Source organism: Peromyscus eremicus, chromosome 3 (genome assembly GCF_949786415.1).
Source record: "Peromyscus eremicus chromosome 3, PerEre_H2_v1, whole genome shotgun sequence".
Lineage (NCBI taxonomy): Eukaryota > Metazoa > Chordata > Mammalia > Rodentia > Cricetidae > Peromyscus > Peromyscus eremicus.
Genome location: NC_081418.1, coordinates 92,895,479 through 92,914,889, shown reverse-complemented (window position 1 = coordinate 92,914,889; position 19,411 = coordinate 92,895,479). Strand labels below are relative to the sequence as shown.

At 37.7% G+C, this 19,411-nt stretch overlaps 1 protein-coding gene across 1 annotated transcript in view; it reads right to left on the bottom strand.

Moving 5' to 3' along the window:
- Positions 1-10,358: 10,358 nt before the first annotated feature.
- Positions 10,359-19,411, bottom strand: part of Lrrtm4 (leucine rich repeat transmembrane neuronal 4) — a 777,896-nt gene continuing 768,843 nt past the window's right edge. Inside the window, exon 3 of the mRNA XM_059257077.1 lies at positions 10,359-10,580. Within this exon, the coding sequence (XP_059113060.1) occupies positions 10,359-10,580 (222 nt within the window). The remainder of the gene's footprint in view (positions 10,581-19,411) is intronic.

Here is a 19,411-nt window from a genome sequence, read left to right as displayed (position 1 = left end):
AACCATTTTCTGATTCCATTTAAGGTCATTTCACAAGATGGAATTCATGTCTCATACCATAATAAGGGTCAAGGACTTATAGCTAGATCGGTCGTGGGCTGCAGGGAGAGAGCCTACTTCTATTTCTCTGCTAATTCATCCTAGTATAGTTAGCTCCTAATGATCTCTCTTTATATCTATAGATTAGTGCTTATCTCAAATCTCATCAGAGAAGCATCATTTTTACAGTAGAGGAGATTAACACAAAGACCCACAACTGATCAAGGTGCAGAGAAAAAATAACTGTGTAGTGCACCGTTGTCATGAGACATCTATGTCTTATCCCTACTTCCCAAGGCTCAAGAAACAGAAAGACTGTAAGAGCTAAAGGAGGAGGATGACTACAAGGAAACCCTGTTTCCTGGATACAGCAGTGCAGTTGCACATATGACGTCACAGCTGTTGTGAAAGAATGCATAAGACCTATCCAAGTTCAAGTCTAACGAGGTCTAAACACAGGGTGCGGGTATGCACAAAGACCTACTGGAGAGGAATTACTGCTAATTGCTTCTAGAAAAGGAAGAGTTGGCTTTTTAAAGGGTGTAGCCCCTGATAGGTTTACAGTCCAGTAGATAGCCACACACCTTTGTACAGGCAGCAGTAATGGGACTCCATGTGTTTAAAAAATAAACACAGACACAAAGTTGGATGGTATGGAGTGGGAAGTGAATCTGAGAGGATGAAATGATCAAAATGCAATGTATCAAATTCTCAAAATTTAATAAAAACATTTCTAAAAGAAAATCTTCATTCTTGGTGTAACCATAATAGGAAATGAGACTTTAGGTAGTCTGGTTGTGTAAGAATTTCTAACTTCTTCCCTCTGTGCAATACGCTGTGGTTGGAGATTTAAATACTTAGTTCAGATGAAAAATTAAATACCTAATTTAGAACAGAACATTCTCAGAAAGTTCCACTAGTGGTTTTAGAATCTACACCCACACTAATGGTCCTATTTCCCTTCCCCAGGTGAGCCCATTAACAGATATAGAATGTGTTCCCAAATGTACCTTGTGGAAAACAAACTCTGCAAGTTCTCCATGGCTTTTACTTCATTGAAGCGTATTCTGAAATCTAATAAAATTGGGAAATTCTGAATTAAAATGGGTTATCTGCTACAAAAGTTCTCAGAGCTTTTAATATATGAAATGTAATGGGGATATCTGAATGGAGGTGTAAAATATAACTTTCTTTTTGGGTTACTTGATCTTGTACCCCTTTTACTGTAAGACACAATATGAACGTGTGCAAAATCAGCTTGGGACATGGTCTTGTTCTCATCATAACTTCTTAAAAAATTAGGATTCTCTAGAATACGTAGCTAATTTACTTCTAGGCTGACCTATTAAGAAATTCTTTAGTACCACATACAACTAAAATGGAAAATAAACAACGTAATTTCTCCTTATAAATATATTCATATTAACTCAGAATTCCAAGGAAAATATATTTATTTCATGTGATCTCTCCTACAATATACTCCTAATCATATCTATATATCTATATGTTTATATATGTATATATATATATATATATATATATATATATATATATATATATATATATAATTTTTTCAGAAATCAGATGGTTTGCTCTAATGCAGTGGTTCTCAACCTTCCTAATGCTGTCACCCTTAAATCTAGTTCTTTACGTTGTGGTGATCCCCAACCACAAAATCATTTTGTTGCTACTACATAAATGTGATTTTGCTACCATTATGCGTCATAATGTAAGTATCTGATTTTCAGGATATCTGATATGCATCCCCTCTGAAGGGGTCATTTGATCTCCAAAGGGATCATGACCCGCAGGTTGTGAACCACTGCTTGCATTGTTTCTGAAGGAGGTTGTTTGTTGCTTTGGCCTTCTTGTTTTCTATGTAGCTGAATCATGTTCTAAGCTCTCTGTGCGGAAGTTTCTAACTCCAGTGTAGTTTTATGTGATGACAGGCTCTCTAAGGAGGTAGCTAAGGTTAAATGAGTTTCTGAAGGTGGAGATGTGATTCAACAGGATTACTGAGAGAAGACATCAGGGATCTCACTTCCTCTTGCTGCCCAGTGGGGACTCTAAGAGAACATAGCTGTCAGCAACCAGGAGGAGAGCCAGCATCAGAAAACAGGATGCAGGAACCTTGAAGGTGGCCTTCCTGGCAAAGGCAAAATACACGTGTGCTGTTCAGGATTAAGGATTTTGTTAGGACAGTCAGAGCAGACTAGCACATTTGCTAATTAATCCTCATCTCAGGGGTTAGCTGGGGTGGATGCTCTTTGCTATTTTGCTATCTAAAATCAAATCAGAATCCCCCCAAGAGATACAAGTGAACTCAAGAATTTTGATAACATGAATAATTTTCTTCCTAGAGAATAGTCCTCTTATGACTCTTGCTTTAAAAAAAAAAATTAGTTTGAGCAGATTAGTTTAATCTGCACAGAATTCTGAGCTATAGTCCTGTTATTTTATCTATATTATATCATTTTGATAGAACAGATAAAATTAATATGAGAAGTTTGAACTTCTTTTGTTTTTCTGTATTAAGTTATGTGGGGGGTGGGAGGGGTGGGTGAGTGGGGTGGGAGTGCTCACCTAGAGAGGCCTTAGGACCAGTTCAGCTGTTGTGACTCAAGCTCTCCCTGTTTTTTTTGTTTGTTTGTTTGTTTGTTTGTTTTTTTAACTGAGACTTGGATCTTTCACTGTCCTGAACTGTGGGGTCCTTTTTTTCCCTGTGGTCTGTTGGCCACCAGTCCATGAAGACAAAGGGACAGAAGTAACCACAGAAAGCTTTGTATGCAGCCTGTGAGTGGACTTAGCTCTCCAGGAGACAGCTTCAGTGAGTCAGCTAAACTTTATTCCAGAATATGAGGGATATACGGGATTGGGGTAGTGGCTGTTACAAACCCTAATTTGCATTAGGTGGTATGCTCACACCATATAGTTGGATTAGTGGCAGTATGGCCCTGTGAAAATAGCTAGAGCATGTTACTTAGTCACCATGTGGGCAACAGAGGAAGAGTGTTTGCTGGGAACTATGTCAAGGGTCATCCTTGAAGTAAGTCAGGCATCCAGACCTAGAGATAGCCTCTAGATAAGGCTAGGTAGAGAGCAGGAATCCCCTGCTGGGTGGGAGAAAATATTGTGTCTAGCCCGGGAAGAGCTGCTAATCTACAGCAGACTTAAACCTCCGACCAGCAGGGCCTTGCAACACTGAACTTACTAGTTGTGCTAAGGTGGCTGGCCTGCCAAGGGGTCCCAGAGAATTACCCATCTTTACCTTCACAGACCTGGGATTTTAATAGAGTATGAAACACCACACCTGGCTTTGGTTATGAGTCCTGAGGGACCCAAATCATGTGCAATACTTGTAAGTGTAGTTTCTGCTGTGTTTCCCTTGATGATGGACTGTAAATGTAAGATGAAATAAGCCTTTTCTTCCTTGGGCTGCTTTTGGTCAGGGTTTAATTATGGCAACAGAAACCAAAGGAGAATATCCCCTAAAATCCTTTTTCATGTCAACTCCTATATCTTGGGTGACACCAAGGAACATGACGAACTGGGTGGGAAAAGCCTGTGATGCTTCAACCTTAACAAAGAACTATAGGCAACTGAGGAACACTGAGAGTCACAGAGATGGTACTACTCAGGGAAGAAAACATCAGTTGTTTGTCCAGTGCCAAACCGTCAGCTCTGAAAACACACATACAAGTAACATTATACAGATTTAACATGCTATATTTATGAATATACATGTATGTATGTATGTATGTATATATATATATATATATATATATATACATACATGTTTGCAATAATAGTAAAAAAGAGGTCATGAATTCAAAGAACAGGGAGGGATGTATGAGGTTTGGAGGGAGGAAAGGATAGGAAGAAATGCTGTAATTAAACTATAATAATAAAAAATATAAACCCAAATGCCTTAGGCAGGAAGAGTCAAGTTTGTCTTATTTCTCCTTATGACTGGCATCCCCAGCCCCAGAAATGCTGGAGGAACAAACAGACATACCTAGTATGACCAGAGCCAAGTGACTGGTTAGAGACTCATGAATTTACCTCCCATTCTCCACACTGCCTTGCATCCCTTGGTGATTTATAATCACTCCAAAGTGGTTTGTATAGTTGTAACAATGAGCCAATCTCATTCAAGAAAAGACGGCTTCCCATACAGAGAGATCTGTTTCCAATTCTTCATAGCAAGTTCTTTGCATTTTAATTATTCATTCTCACTTAACCCAGATTGATTTGACATTTAATTTATTATTAGTTTAAAATACATGGAGTGCCTGATTTAAATAAGAAAGGCTGAATGCATTGTAGAAAACTGAGAACACTGTATCATCCACAAATGTAGAAGCAGCTCTCCACTAAGGTCTATGCTTTTCTTCATGGCCAAGAATGTACTCCTTAAATCAGCCTCTCCAAAATGAGCTACACAGGAAATTGGTTCTAAAGGATTTGGTTAGCACTGAATTAAAAAAGACTACTGTACTAGAACAGATTTAGAAAAGCCAGGGTTGAAAAACATTTAATGTGTTTTAATGCAATATTTCTGGTTTTACAAGTATTATATTTGCTAATGTTTATGTTTTGCTCTTTGGTTTTCATAAATAACATTGATTATTAGTGCTATATGCACATTTTAGAAAACTTTCATAAGTGTTCAGTTATATAATGTTATCATTTGTTTTAAATAGTTTTTATTTTTAATGTTCATTTAAATTTATCTACTAAGAAAATATTAGTGTAGACTTTGAGTTCCTGCATAGAGTTATCAACATATAGGGCTGTAAGCATCTATGCTTAGGGCCACTATTCTTCTAATGTGCCCCTTCACATTGGCCGTCTTAGGATATGCTGGGGTCTTAGAATCCTTCTAGGACCTCATCCTAGACTCAATAAATCAGACATTTGGGCACGGAGAACACCAATTTCTTTTCAACACTCATCCAGGACATTGCACTATATAGCCACACTCAATAACCACTGGTTTTGCATGCTAGGAGATTAGAAACTGATACCTCACATGTTCTCACTTATGGAGTAGTCAAGTTTAAAGGGAGTGGATGAAAGAGAGGAGCTAGCTAGGAGGGAGATCAAGAGCAAGTGAAGGTGGCTGTGGTGCTTTGAATAAGAATGCCCCCAATGGGCTCACAATTTGAATGCTTTGTCACCAGGGGGTGGAACTGTTGGAAAGGATTACAAGGACTAGGAGGTGTGACCTTGTTGGAAGAGGTGTGTCACTGGGGGTGGGTTTTGAGGTTTTTAGAAGCCTGTGCCAATCCCAGTCTTTCTCTCTCAGCCTGCAGATCAGGATGTAGCTCTCAGCTGCTGTTTCAGTACCATGCATGCCACCATGCTCACCACCATGATGAAAATACTCTAAACCTTTGCAACCATAAGCAAAGCTCCAGTTAAATGCTTCGTTTTATAAGAATTACTGTGGTCTGAGTGTCTCCTCACAGCAATAGAACAGTGACTAAAACAGTGGCCAACAGAACATGCTGGGTGTATGAGGAGTAGAAAGTACTGAGAATTCACCAGAGCTGGTTAAATAAGAAAATATTGCAATGTACAGGCAGAAATTAGGTGAGTGGTAACATGGTCAAAAGAAATATAGTGTTCAGCTTTTACGAAGCCCGGATTCTCAGGATATAGTAAAGAGCAACTCAGAACTCCTGGGAAAATAAGAGGCAGAAAACTTTGTTATAGAAGTGCTTGTAACTCAAGATCTCTTCCTATTGATGAATACTTTGTCTGGTTTAAATGTTAATTTCAATGATAGATAACCCAAATTTCAGATTTTTTACTGCATGTGCATCTCTGTATTGAAGAAATATATAACATGGGAGGTGGCAACTCAGTCTTCGGGTCTTATTTGGGATGTGCTCTATAGCCATGTGACTTCAGAATTAGATAGCTGCAGGGATGAGACCTTAAGAAGGACCTAGATAAGATAGAGCCCTAAAAGTCTTAGATTCACCAGCTAGAAGCTTCATTGTCAACACTACTTATATTATTATCCAGGGTTTAAGCAGCAGACAGAAGTCCTTATGGTTGCCTTTCTCCAGGTTTATAGGTTTGGAGATGATCTTATGTGTGGCGTCACTTAAATCCAACTTTCAGTTATTTGTTGATCAGTGATGTGCACAATGCTCTGAACAATATTATATATTCTTGCTACTATATTTGTAGTTGTCTCCTTGGAAGTGTGATATTGACAAATACATTCTAAGTCTGTGTGATATGCTTGCATTCTTTATCACAGCATCACAGTACAACATTCCTTCCTGGATGTCCTGTGCCATATTTTTGTTGTTGTTGCTGATTTTGTTAAATTATTAAGTAACAAATTATGTAGTTGTTAATGAAAATTTCCATGTCTATTTATTGATATATGTATGAACTGTTCATAAAATGCACAAATTTGAGATTGGAGTACTATATATTCCATTTCTGCAGTTTCATGATATCAGCTATTTTGTAACAATTTAGACCTGCCATTTTCTCTACTCAGAAGTAGATAAAAGTGTAGCTGGAGGCTAAAGAGAGAAGCTCCTGGGGACATCTTCCTGAGACCTCCATCCCCTGCCCTCACTGCTTCATTATTGAATAAAACTTATTAGAATATTATAAATGTATATAGCTTTATTTTAGAAACTGCTTGGCTTTTCTCTGGCATCCTTCAAGTGAAAGTTCTTATTAATTATGTCATCTTCAGTCTCTGAAGTTCATGTGTGAAATACTGATGCAGACCTTCAAAGGGCTGAGAATGCAAGGGATGGTTACTATTAAATACTTATCAATTTTTGATCTCAGGTACTTGCATACTACTTGTTGAAATAAGTAGATGCATACTCTGTATTATTAATATTTATGAAGAAAGTTAATCATAATATTTGGGAAACTGGCTGTTCCAAGCTATATTGAGTTTTGTATATTATTGTTTTTAGGGCTTATTTTGATTCCCTTGTTCTGTGAATATTCCATGAGACTCTTCAGCTTTCAGACATCCAATAAGTAATCTAGTATAAAGTCAGATGTCTAGTAAGAAGAGTTCTGAACAAGAGTAGGCTTTCTTCCATAGGGCTTTCTAACATTCCAACATGAACACTCAGTAGAATCAACATAATTCCTGGCATCTAAAGGACAGTGGAAAATCTTTATATTACCTACGGTCACCATTCCACATCATGCCATTCTTTCAGGTGCAGGAATGTGAAGCTCTCTAGGACAGTCAGCTTGCATAGCTAAGCATATGAATGAACCAGGAATGGAGTGAAAGTGACCTGCTTAGGCAAGTTTGCCTGGATGTGTAGATATCTACAAGGTAATGCAGCCTGAATAGTGATTTATTGGTTCCTCACATCTTTGCTTATAAAAAGCTTTCAGCACACAGATAATAGATTTTTTCTTTTTCTTTTTCCTTTTCTTTTTTCTCTTTGCTTAAAGGATCAATAATCTAATGTTAGATTTTCAAGCCCTCTGATGAAATATTGCTATTTTTTATTTAAGATATCTTTTCTTTGAAGCTTATTCTACCTGTTATGTAGTATCAGGCCTGAAGTTTGCATTTCAGGACGTCTCCAGGTCTACACAAGTAAAATGACTCTCTGATGTTTTCTTGTTTACCTGTTCTAAGCTTCAAGACATTTGCAAAACTCAGTGCAAACTTATTCAGTCACATATAAATGATATGCATATTAAAATAAGTTCTTTGGAAGTTTTCATGTTTAGAAGCTCAACATTTTCACAATGCTGTCTGTTTCCCTAACAGTTCATCTCACTGCTTATGTTTGACTTTAGGCAATGGTTGGCCAACTACAGTAATTTTAAATAGCAGGAGGAATCATGTCTATTTGGTATGCTTTTGCTTGTACGATATAGAAGTAAACTGAACAAAGCCAATTTTGATCAAGATTTTTAGATGAAAAATCAATTATCATGAATGTGTCTTATTGTATCTGTGAGAAAAGAAGATATCTCTGTTTGAAAAATGGGAGATACCCAACCATGAAAAAAAAAATCATTTTAATTTGGAAAGTTTATTGGCCAAATCCTAAAAGCAAAGTCATTGCAGCAAAGAAGTATTTTTAAATTTTAAACTCATGGTCAACTCTTCCTATATTCATTGGTAAGAAAATACATATTATTTAGATGATAAATACTAACAGAAAATTAAAATAATTGGGCAACAATGGTTCTTTTAAATGTGAAAATAAGAGCTGTCTTGATTGAATTTTCCTTTAGCACAACAGTTGCAATTTTCTCATTTAATATGGAGGGTAACTTCAATTCTAATTTAGGATGGTACTTGAATAGAATGATGTTGAAAAGAAAAATGTATGTTCAGTACCCTATCTGGCTTTAGATAGCTCTGCTTTGTAGTTATTTATAACCTTGATAAAAATAATTTATAAAGATCTTTTAATGTTAATTTCAGAGTTTAGACTGAAACTTTTAGTTCTTAAGAATATCTACAAAAATCATTGTCAAATATAAGATATTTTAAGAAATGTAAAATTTACCTTAATAAATATCCTCAGCATCATAGATTTATCTTGTTTTAAAAAATAAAATTCCACAAATTGGACCAAAGACTACCTTAGGGAAGTGTCCATGGTGAGTTGGAGAATTGTACTAGCATCCCAATGACAAACAGAAAATCGTATGGCTGACTGATAGCTGCATCATTAGGCCTTTGGATGATTTTATTTTTTATGTTTGTATGTATATGTATATGTATGTGTATGTGCATGTGTCTGTGTATGTATATATGTATGTGTATATATATGTATATATATATATGTATGTATATATGTGGATAAGTGCATCTCTGTGCATGTGTCTATGGAGGCCAGGATAGAGTGTTGGATTTCTTGCATCTAAATTATAGGTGATTGTGAATAGCCAGATATGGGTTCTAAGAATAAAATACTGGTCCTCCTCTGCAAAAGCAGCAAACATTCTTAACTATTGAGCCATCTCTCCAGCCCCCATTACCTCCTTTGAGAGATGATTTTAAAAATGATTGCTATGTATATTGCTGTGTAGTTACTAATTCCCACATGGTTCTGTCTTTCCTACAAAATCATGCAGCCTTTAATTCTCCCACTGATATGTTTTTCTCATGCTACACAATATGTTTTAGAGTAAGAATACCTCTAAGTAATTTTTGAAACATGTTACTATCTCAGCTTCATTTCACGTATATTTTCTACAATGATTGATTCTTCTCTACCTGACCATGGGACAGAGAAAACCATTGACAGATTCCTGCATCATTACTCTGACACCAGGGAGGAACATTCCACACACATGAATATGGGCTATGTTATATCAACCACCAAATAATGTATTTTATTTTTCAACATTTTTTCTTTTATTGATAAAAATTACACAAAAGCTAAGTGATAATTAAATTTAAAAGCAATATTACACATTATTTTGAGTTTAGAAATTCATTCCTTGACAGTTTCCTTTACTGGACCATTCTTGTCAATTGTTCACCTCTCTCTGCCGAGGGTAGTTCTCAGGTTCTTCTCCACTCCAGGTGTTCACAAGCCTGGTTATCAGGTTTCCTGCCATGATGGATACCAATGGAGGAATAAACCAGAGTTCTTAATACCATCTATAATGTGTACTGAAGGAATATACACTTTGATGTATTTAACTCATTCCCATAGTTTATTGAACGTCGTGGTCAATTTTCTTTACTTGAGGTCAGTGCAAAACCAAATCTTCTTTTGGTGCCATGTAAGTACTCATATTTAGAAGTAGAAAGTCATTCCACCAGGAAATTGAGAAAAAAAATAAAATAAACAAAAGAATAAAACCAGATTTTAAAGAAAAAACAAAATGGAAACTAGGTCTCTGAGTGTTATGCACACTTTACAAGGAAAACTGTATTGTTTCCCCCAAAACTCCCAACCTCCCCCTTGTGGTTCTCAGCCCAGGAACCATGCAGTGTAGAAAAATCAAATATACAAACAAACCTATAGATAGCTAGGGTGAAATCTATTTTTATAAGAACTTAACACTCTTGACTATTTACATCCGGGAGTACTTGTGTTTGTTTTATGTTTTAAAGCATAGAAAGTTCTGTGTTCTCCCGGGTGGGTGGCAGGTTCACCAGCTGCTCAACCTCGTAAGCAGTTTGAATTTTGTTTTGTTCTGTTTTTTCTCACTATGCCTTAAACTTCTGTACATGAGCAATGCACTCTTGAGGCCTGAGGATGCTGGACACCTCATCTCCTTTGTGATGAAGGCCTCCCTTCTCCTGGGAGCTTTGCATTAAGGAGTTGGCTACACGGTTAGTTTGTTATTCTCTCCAGGTAAATGGCAGGTGCAGCCGACCTGGCTATGGTGGCGATGAAGCTGTGGTCTCTCCCAAGCTCCAGGCTGGGGCTGTCATCCTGGTCTATGGACACAGCCTCATAGGCCTTGTTGATGTGGAGAGGCTGGTGGGCCTGGCAGTACCCGATCACTGGTTGGTCGTAGCTGTAATATGGCAAGGGCTTCACATGGTGGGGTATCTGTATGTGAGAAGCAGAGAAAGTGATTGGTTAGTGCTAAATGTTAAAAAGAGAAGTCAGCCCTCTCCTGGTTCTGTTTTTGTTTCCCATGCTGATTCAAATCTTCCCTTGCTTGAAAACGGCAATTTTCCTAATTAATGGCTGTTATTTTGGTTATAATAATTCCCAAGTACTTTGCAGGTAAATTATATACTAAGTATTTTCGATGTTTTTTTTTCTTCAATTCCATTCTCATTCGGCATATTAACATGAAAAAGTTAAGAACAACCTAAATATCTATGAACATGGACAACATACATCATACCTATAGAGGGCAGCTGTGCTACCACTATACTATAAAAAGCACTCCACAGCCTACATCTGAATGCACATGCTGCAAAAACAGGGAGGATCTGTTACAATGTGACATGATAGGTCAAGTACGAAATAAAGTGCAAAAGAATGTACAAGGCCTGGTTAGTTGATCCTGTGACCTCTGTTCTTGTTACTTTATTTTTTAACCATTCCTGTTTGGTTCTATCCTGGGTCTCTGGGCTATCCAGACTCTGGTTCCTGGCTCTCCAGGCAGTGTCAGTCATGGGCTTCCTCTTGTGGCACGGGCCTCAAATTGGACCAGTCACTCGTTGGCCACTCCCACAACTTCTGTACCACCTTTAACCCAGCACATCTTGCAGGCAGGAAAAAAATTGTAGGTCAAAGGTTTTGTGGCTGGGTTGGTGTCCCTGCCCCTTCGCTAGAAGCCTAGCCTGCTTACAGAAGATGGTTGGTTCAGGCTCTGTATTTCCCATTACTTGGAGTCTTCTTAGGGTCACCCTCATAGATTCCAGGAAGCCTCCATTGCACTGGGGTTCTACCTCACCCCTCTCAATTCCAGTCATCTCTCTGTAGCCAGAAGGATCCCTCAGCCACTTATAAAATAATCATTCAGAATCTTAATATTATTTACAAACCTTATGGCCTATGGTAGGCCTCTTGTTAACTACTTCTTATAGTTAATTATTAATTAATAATTAATAATCTATGTATCACCACGTGTTTCGTGGCTTTACCTGTATCCCATTACATGTTGCTCCTAGGATGGCAGTCTGGCGTCTCCCTCATTCCATCTTTCTCATCCTGTCTCTCTCTTGGATTTCCCACCTCCTCTAAGCTGCCTTGCCATAGGCTAAAGCAGCTCATTTATTAACCAATGGGAACAACATATATTTACAGCGTACAGAAAGACATCCCGCAGCATCTTTCCTAGTATTCTCTCTCTCTATCTCTCTTCTCCTACAGGATCCCCACGCAATCCAGTCCACCCACGAAACCTATTCTATTTAAACTTCTCAGGTACATGTTCCCCCCAACCCTAACCCCTTGAGGCCTTCTTGTTACTTAGTCTCTATGGGTCTGTGGATTTTTAGCATGATTATCTTTTATTTTACAGCTAATATCCATTTATATGTTAGTAAATATCATGTTTGTCTTTCTGGGTCTGGGTTATCTCACTCTAGGTATTTTTTTCCAGTTCCATCCATTTGCCTGCAAATTTCATGATTTTATTTATTTATTAACAGAAGAATAATGCTCCATTGTGTAAATGTACCACAATTTCTTTAAAATTTGTATGTTGAGGGACATCTATGTTGTTTCCAGTCTCTGACTATTACAAAAATAAAGCTGCTATGAACACAGTATAGAGCAAGTGTCCTTGTGGTATGGTGGAGCATCTTTTGCTTATATGCCCAGGGGTGGTATAGCTTGAGGTCTTGAGGTATATAAATTCCTAATTTTCTGAGGATCCACCATATATTGATTTCCAAAGTGGCTGTACAAGTTTGCACTCCCACCATCAATGGAGGTGTGTTCCTCTTGTTCCACATCCTCTCCAGCATGAGCTGTCACTTGTGGTTTTAGTTTTGATCTTAGCCATTCTGACAGGAGTAAGAATTTTTTTAGCTATCCCATTTCTTGTTCCTTTTGTTTTTCTGTTGTTTGTTTTTGGTTTCTTTTTCCATAGGAAGTTGAGTATTGTTCTTTCAAAGTTTGTAATGAATTGTGTTGGGACTTTGATGGATATTGTGTTGAATCTGTAGCTTGCTTTTGGTAAGGTGGCCATTTATACTATGTTAATCCTACAGATCCCTGAGCATGGAAGATCTTTCCATCTTCTGATATCTCCTTCAACTGTTTTCTTCAAAGACTTGCAAATGTTTTTATTATAGATTTGGTATAGAGAAAAGCAAGAGGCATCTAAAAGAGTCCAAAGCAGAGAGAGACAAAAAGAAGTAGACTGAACAAGACCAGAAAAGTGGACATGGTCAGGGTTGGAGGGAAGCAGAAGAGCAAGAGAGAATAGTGTAGATATCAAGGGATAACATAGTAAGAGAACAGGATAAGAAATGAGAGTAAGTAAGAAAGAGTAAGATAGCCAGAAAGAGAAAATGGGAGGGATGGGAAGTGAGAGGGAGAGAGGGAAGAGGAGAGAGAGTAAGAAGGAGAGAAAAGAGAGAAGGAAAGGGAGAATGGTAGAGATGGGCAGATATTTGCCATTACAAAGAGAACAAATGTGTATCTTGGAGGAGAAAAGCCCGTGGAAGTGAGAAGGGCTGTAATCTAACAAGATGTTAGTACAGACTTTGAAATGTTTAACAGGTAGTTGTGATACTGAGGGAGCCTAGAATTCAGCATGGGCTTTGATATGCAGTCACAGGTATATGTCAATGGAGCCATATGTCCCTTCTGCCAGGGGTAAGGGACTCCCTTTGGCAGATGGGAACCAGTTTCACAAGTTCCTGAATAATGCTGCTGGCTTTTGTCTAGCCATCAGTAATTACCTTGTAGTACATGTTGAGTTGGGCCTAAACTCAATTTTTGTTGAATCAGTAGGCCTGCCCTTTTAAAGTGGGGAGTACTCTTTCAATCTGACATTGAAGCCTTTTGTTGATGATAAGGGGCAGTGTTCTCTTCTGTAACTGCTTCTCAGCTGAAATTAGTATGTCATTGTCCAGATGCAGGAAGGCAGGAATGACGGTCAAGGGCTGGAGATCGTGGAAGCATATCACGCAATGGCAGGAGACTTTTGTTAGAAGCATCTGATTTACTAACCCAGCCTGAAGAGATAGGGAGTAATCATACTGGCCGCACTGGTTTACAGTGACTTTTAGCATATCCAGGTGTTGCTGGTTCTTCCGGACCACCTGAGGATGGTGAAACCCAGGCCATTTTGGAGCAGTCTGCAGGGCTATATTTAACTATGGATGGTGTCTGTCAATTGAGTAGAAATCTTCTGGGAAAGATATAGACTAGGGACAGAAGGCATAGTTAAGGAGCTTAGGGGAAAATCTTTATCTTGAGTGTACACTTGAAACTTCTGGGCCTGTGGTCATGGATTTTGGCAACAGATGCATGTGAGAAGCATAGTTAAAAAACCAAAATGGCCATTCCATGGGTAAAACAGAGAACGTTTATTGCAAACTGACAAGGCTGTCCTTTGGAAAAGCAGTGAAATATGAGATGGGAAAAAACTCAAGGGTTATAAGGAGAATGAGTATCTTGGAGGAGAGGAACCTATGAAGTGGAAGGAAGCTTTAAAATGTATAAAAAGTACTTGTGAGTAGGGGCTGAGGGAGCCTGGTGGCTAGTATGAATCTTGATATGATAATAGGCACCACAGTTATATGTCAGTTGGAAAGTCTATGTCCCTTCTGCCAGAGCTAAGGGAAACTACTCCTTTTGGAAGATGAGGATCACATTTTGAACACTGGCTTTTACAAACTGCCAGAAATCCTCCTATAGTCCATGTTGAGCTGAGCCTTGACTAAATTTTGGACCAGTTAGTAGGCCTACAATTTTTTTTTGTGGGGGTGGGTGGGGTACCCTTTGGACTTAACAAGTTTTCTTTGGAATAACATCTTAATCACCTCTTTAATTAAGAAAATATCATAAAAACGTAAGTCATGAAAGCAGAATTGGGGACTGTTGGGACCAGTGAGATGGGGATGAAGAGGATGGGGAAAACAGGTGATGACCTAAACACACACAGACACAGACACAGACACACACACACACACACACACACACACACACACACATACACACACACACACATAGGCACACAAAATAAACAAAAATGTAATTTTAAAAATTAAGAAAAAATGAAGTATGGTATAAGTATAAAAATGTTACAATGAAATCCATTTCTTTGTATGCTAAATAAAACATTAACCTAAAAATAAAGGAAAAAAATTAGGTCTCTGTCTAGTTCGCTCTTTTGTTTTTACTACACAGTGGTTGTGAAGCAACTTTTGGTGAGATAAAACCTTCCATCTTGTAGGGAAGCTGTTAAGACACAGGATGTTCAAAAGAGAAGTGAAACATTCTGTCCTTCAGGGAAGCTCCATAACCCAGGAAAGAAACAGCTCAAAGTAGCTTCAGGCCATCCCTGAAAGTGATCAGAATCTCAAGGACCCCTACCTTCTCAAATCACACATAAGCAGTAAGGACTTCTGAGGGACATCTCTCAGAAGACTCTTTGACAAGTCTAGCTGCCAGAGAGAGACAGAGAGCTACAGTCTAAACTACTATGTCACATATCCAGCCCCATTTTTATTTCTTATCCATTCAGATATCTCTGTATAAGGTAGCAAACTGTCTAGACATGAACTGTTTGCTGTCATGGGATTTTTTAAGTGAGTCAGGTGGTAGAGGAATGATTTGTGTCTTACAAAGCACAGAAATGGAGGCAGACACCTTTGTTCAGGGAATTGAGCAGGGGAAAATATTTTGGGAAAGACCTTCCTATGAATATGATGATCCATTCTTATTTTGTTATTAATACGTAGCAAATAACTTGAAAATACCATTAAAAAAATCTCCAAGTAGAGAAACTTTTATTGGGCACAGGATATTTATTCTGTATCTTTTGTTTTCTCTTCTTTTTCTTCTGTTTACTATTTTTTTTAATTTAATTTAATTTTATGTTCCACAACATAGGTGTGGAGGTCAGAGTACAAGTTGCAGGAGTTGACTTTTGTCTTTTACCATAGCAGTCCTTGCAGAACAAACCCAGGTCCTCAGGGTATACAACAAGTTTCACATTTTCACTTGAAGGAATGGCTCAATTTTCTCTCTCCAAATTAACCAGATTAGTGTAAAACATCAAAGTCCACATGAAGCATTGGCTGTGGCTCTGTTCATGCCTTCTATTGTTGTGGTCTCTCCCATAGTCGCTGTAAGTGGAAGACACTGGAATCCAAAGATATGCGGTATATTCTTCTTTGTAAGAGGAAGTAAAAGACTCATGAGCCCTCTGTACAAACAGGTTCATCTAAAGATGAAAACCAGCAGCTCATATGTCAGCATTGTTGGATTTTCCATGTTTTTATAAAGCTCTTATGTTTAAAATATTATGTAAGAGAACAATTTCATAGCTAAAAAACATGAGATTCAATGCCATTTTGACTCCAATATCAAGGGAACCTTATTAACCCCAGACATCTAGATGTATATGCCATATCATCTCTGAACTCAGAAAATTTGTTTGGCTTTTACAGTTGGACTGTTTTTTATTCTAGTAATCAGGGGCCCATGGCATTTTCTCTATTGTACCTGAAACAAATTCTTATAAGGTAGAAACTATTGTAATATTCTTTTTTTCGAAACTGACCAATGGCAAAATAAATAAATAATCAAAAGCCGAATGAACTGGCCAGCTTTGAAAGGATAACTGCAGTATTTGCTCATTTACTCTTCAAATCTATTCTTTGGGGTTTCATGTAATCAATTGAAATTGTGGTTTTGGAGCAGCTAGGAGAAGGAGGTCTTGTGCTTTATAGTAATAATGTACAGTACATTAACCACCTGGGTCCCTGTGTGGATTGTTGTTTCCAGTAGTCAAAATAAAGTGTCCTTAAGTTCCCCTTATATAGCTTTCATGGTTTTGTAAATGTGCTCTTACTACTTTACAAAAGGGTCCCTATGCTCCACCCATTGTCTCCTGAGCTCCACTCTGTAGCTCAGCAGAACAACACTATTTAAAGATGTCCTCATTAGCATGTCTGGCTGCTCATTGGCTGCATTGAAGGCTGTACTTTATTTAAAGACAATTGCGTGGTGCACAGAATAGTAAGAATCTGGGAAATACATCATGCTCTTCTGCAGTTCTGACTTCTCTGGGATATATGTACATTTGAACATAAGTCACATGTAGACTTCCACAGAGGTGTATTTTATAACTACATCTGAAGTAGGTTACAGAGGGAAGAAGCATTCCTATGATTAAATACAAGTCATTTTGATTCTCCTGATTGCTGGCTGTTCCTCTGAAAAATGGAGCAGTCCTGACATCTCATTGGCCTAGGGTAACATTGAAAGTCTTTTCTGATCTTTACAAAATAAGAAATCTACTGAGAAAATCTAATCCAGCTCTTTAAAGTTAAGCACTGCTCTTGGAAGCATATTCTGCCATTTTGGTCTTCCAGTATCCATTCAGAGACATGCAGGGCTCACAAAGGGGTATGCACAGTTCCTAATCAAGGCTCTCAGTCCTATCCTGTGCATCAAGAAGTTCTCAATCAGTACTGAATTTTCTGGTTTGCCAAAAACCATCATTTACTCTTTACCTAGAATGAGTTTTTTTTTTTCAACACAGCAGAAAGGTGTGTAAACAATAAACAACAAAAACAATCCCCAATGAAACAGTTCTCTGAATTATGAGGGCTCATTGTATTAGTATTTCAAAGGCAGCAGTTATGAAAATGGCATATTTTATATTTTTTGGGGAAAGACTGAATTACAGAGGGATGTACAGAACTTAATATTGACTGAGAATCCATAATTTTATATCTGTAATAATTATATTTAAAAAGAGAAATGAATATGTCTATGCAGTAAGTGTGAGGGAAATGTAAAATGGATCCTTGCTAAATTTGGTCAAAGACTTTAGAAATATCAACATGGAATTTCAATAGTGTTTCTTCCTTTTCTCAAAGGTTCAAACATTAGTTATATGTAGCTGAAGTGTCTGATTGTTCGTAAATTACTATGGTCTATCATAAGTCTTATTTATTAACTTTTCATGGTCATTGTTCAGATATCAGTATGAGTTCTTTCCACTGAAGTCATAAAAAGTTGATTTTCAATTTCCTGAATGACATTTGGATTCTAATTTCCAGAATTAAAGGGTTGTGTCAGGCTATTCAGACCATTTAAAAAGTATCATCATATAAATCCAGAGGAGAGATTCAATACAGCTGAATTGCTTAATGAAGATGGACACTTCATTTTTTGGAAGTGAAACTGATTTAAACTGAATGGCAATTGCTAAGTGAATGTATAGGTTTGACTTTAATCCTTTTACTATTTAGTATGTGATGAGAATCACACATGTACATATAAACAAGGTGGGGAACTGGTTTTATATTTCAGGAATGTTAACTAAAAGCTAACAGAACCTTAACTGATTTAAGTTAGTTGGGTAAAAGAAAAACTTAGTTGCCCCTTCAGCATATTGGAGACGAGATGGGAAAATCCCACAAAGCTCAGAGCTGACAAACAGCATGGTGCCCTGTCTCAAACAAGGTGCACACTGAAGACCAACACCTGAGTTTATGTTGTAACCTTCATGCTGGTGCTATGTGCAGATAGACAGTCACACACACACACACACACACACACACACACACACACACACACACGAGCGTGTACACATACCACACACACACACACACACACACACACAAACACACACACACCTTATAGTAGAAAATAATCTCAAGAATTTAGGAGTTCATGAGAAATTCAATGCATTAGAACAATGGCAAGATTTACTAATAGGTGAAACCAGAAACATGAAGTAAGAGCTTTTGGAAGTTTGACAACTCAAACAATGTCTGGTAGTAATTTTTTGCTTTCCACTAGTAGTAATTCTTGCTTTTAAATGATTAATAAATATGACATAGCTACCTATGCAGTTTGTCAGATCATCAATGACATTTCATGGCGTTTGCTTCAGAAAGTCCCCAAATAAAACAAATCAAGATGGTGAAATGGTGAAAAAGACAACTGTCCTGCTTCCAATAGTTTGCTAGGCTAAAAGATGCAAAAGAACGCCATCAGATAAGATTCACCATTTGTAAGAATCAGCAAGATGGTTCACTGCGTAAAGGCATTTGACACTAAGCCTGACAAGCTGACATATATCCATGAGACCCACATGGCTGGAAGGGGAGAATCAACTCTCTCAAGTTGTCATTTGACCTTCACACATGTTCTGTATCACTCATGTACACACACACACACACACACACACACACACACACACACACACACACTAAATGTTTATTTTAAAGTAAAAATAATTAAAACTCACTGTTCTGAACTAATGAATGTTAGTTTTCAATATTGACTACTCTGTCAACTTATAAATCGAGTTCTGGCATACACAGTATAGATTTTTCTTTTCTGCCCGCTCTGTTCTTATTGAAGGATTGAGATGCCTTCAGTCTGTGGATCTACTTTTGTCTAAATTTTTATTTTCAGGTCAGTTATGTTACCAGAACATAATGCCCACTTGTGGTTTTAGTGTTCTCCTACCAGAATGTGCTATTCTAAGTTATCCAGAGATTTAAGCTAATGAGGAGCTACTAGATTTTGAAGTTAGGGTTGACTCCATTGACCAGGGAGTGTATTACATTAGCAATGCTCTCAACATTCATAAAGGTTTTGGAGTAATAGTCTAGATCGATTAACTAGCACTGATTTTTAGAGGCTTCTTTTCCAAAGATCTGGTCCCTGGTTTGTGAAGAGTAATGTCTCCCAAGTGGTGTATTGTAATCAAATGTACTTTT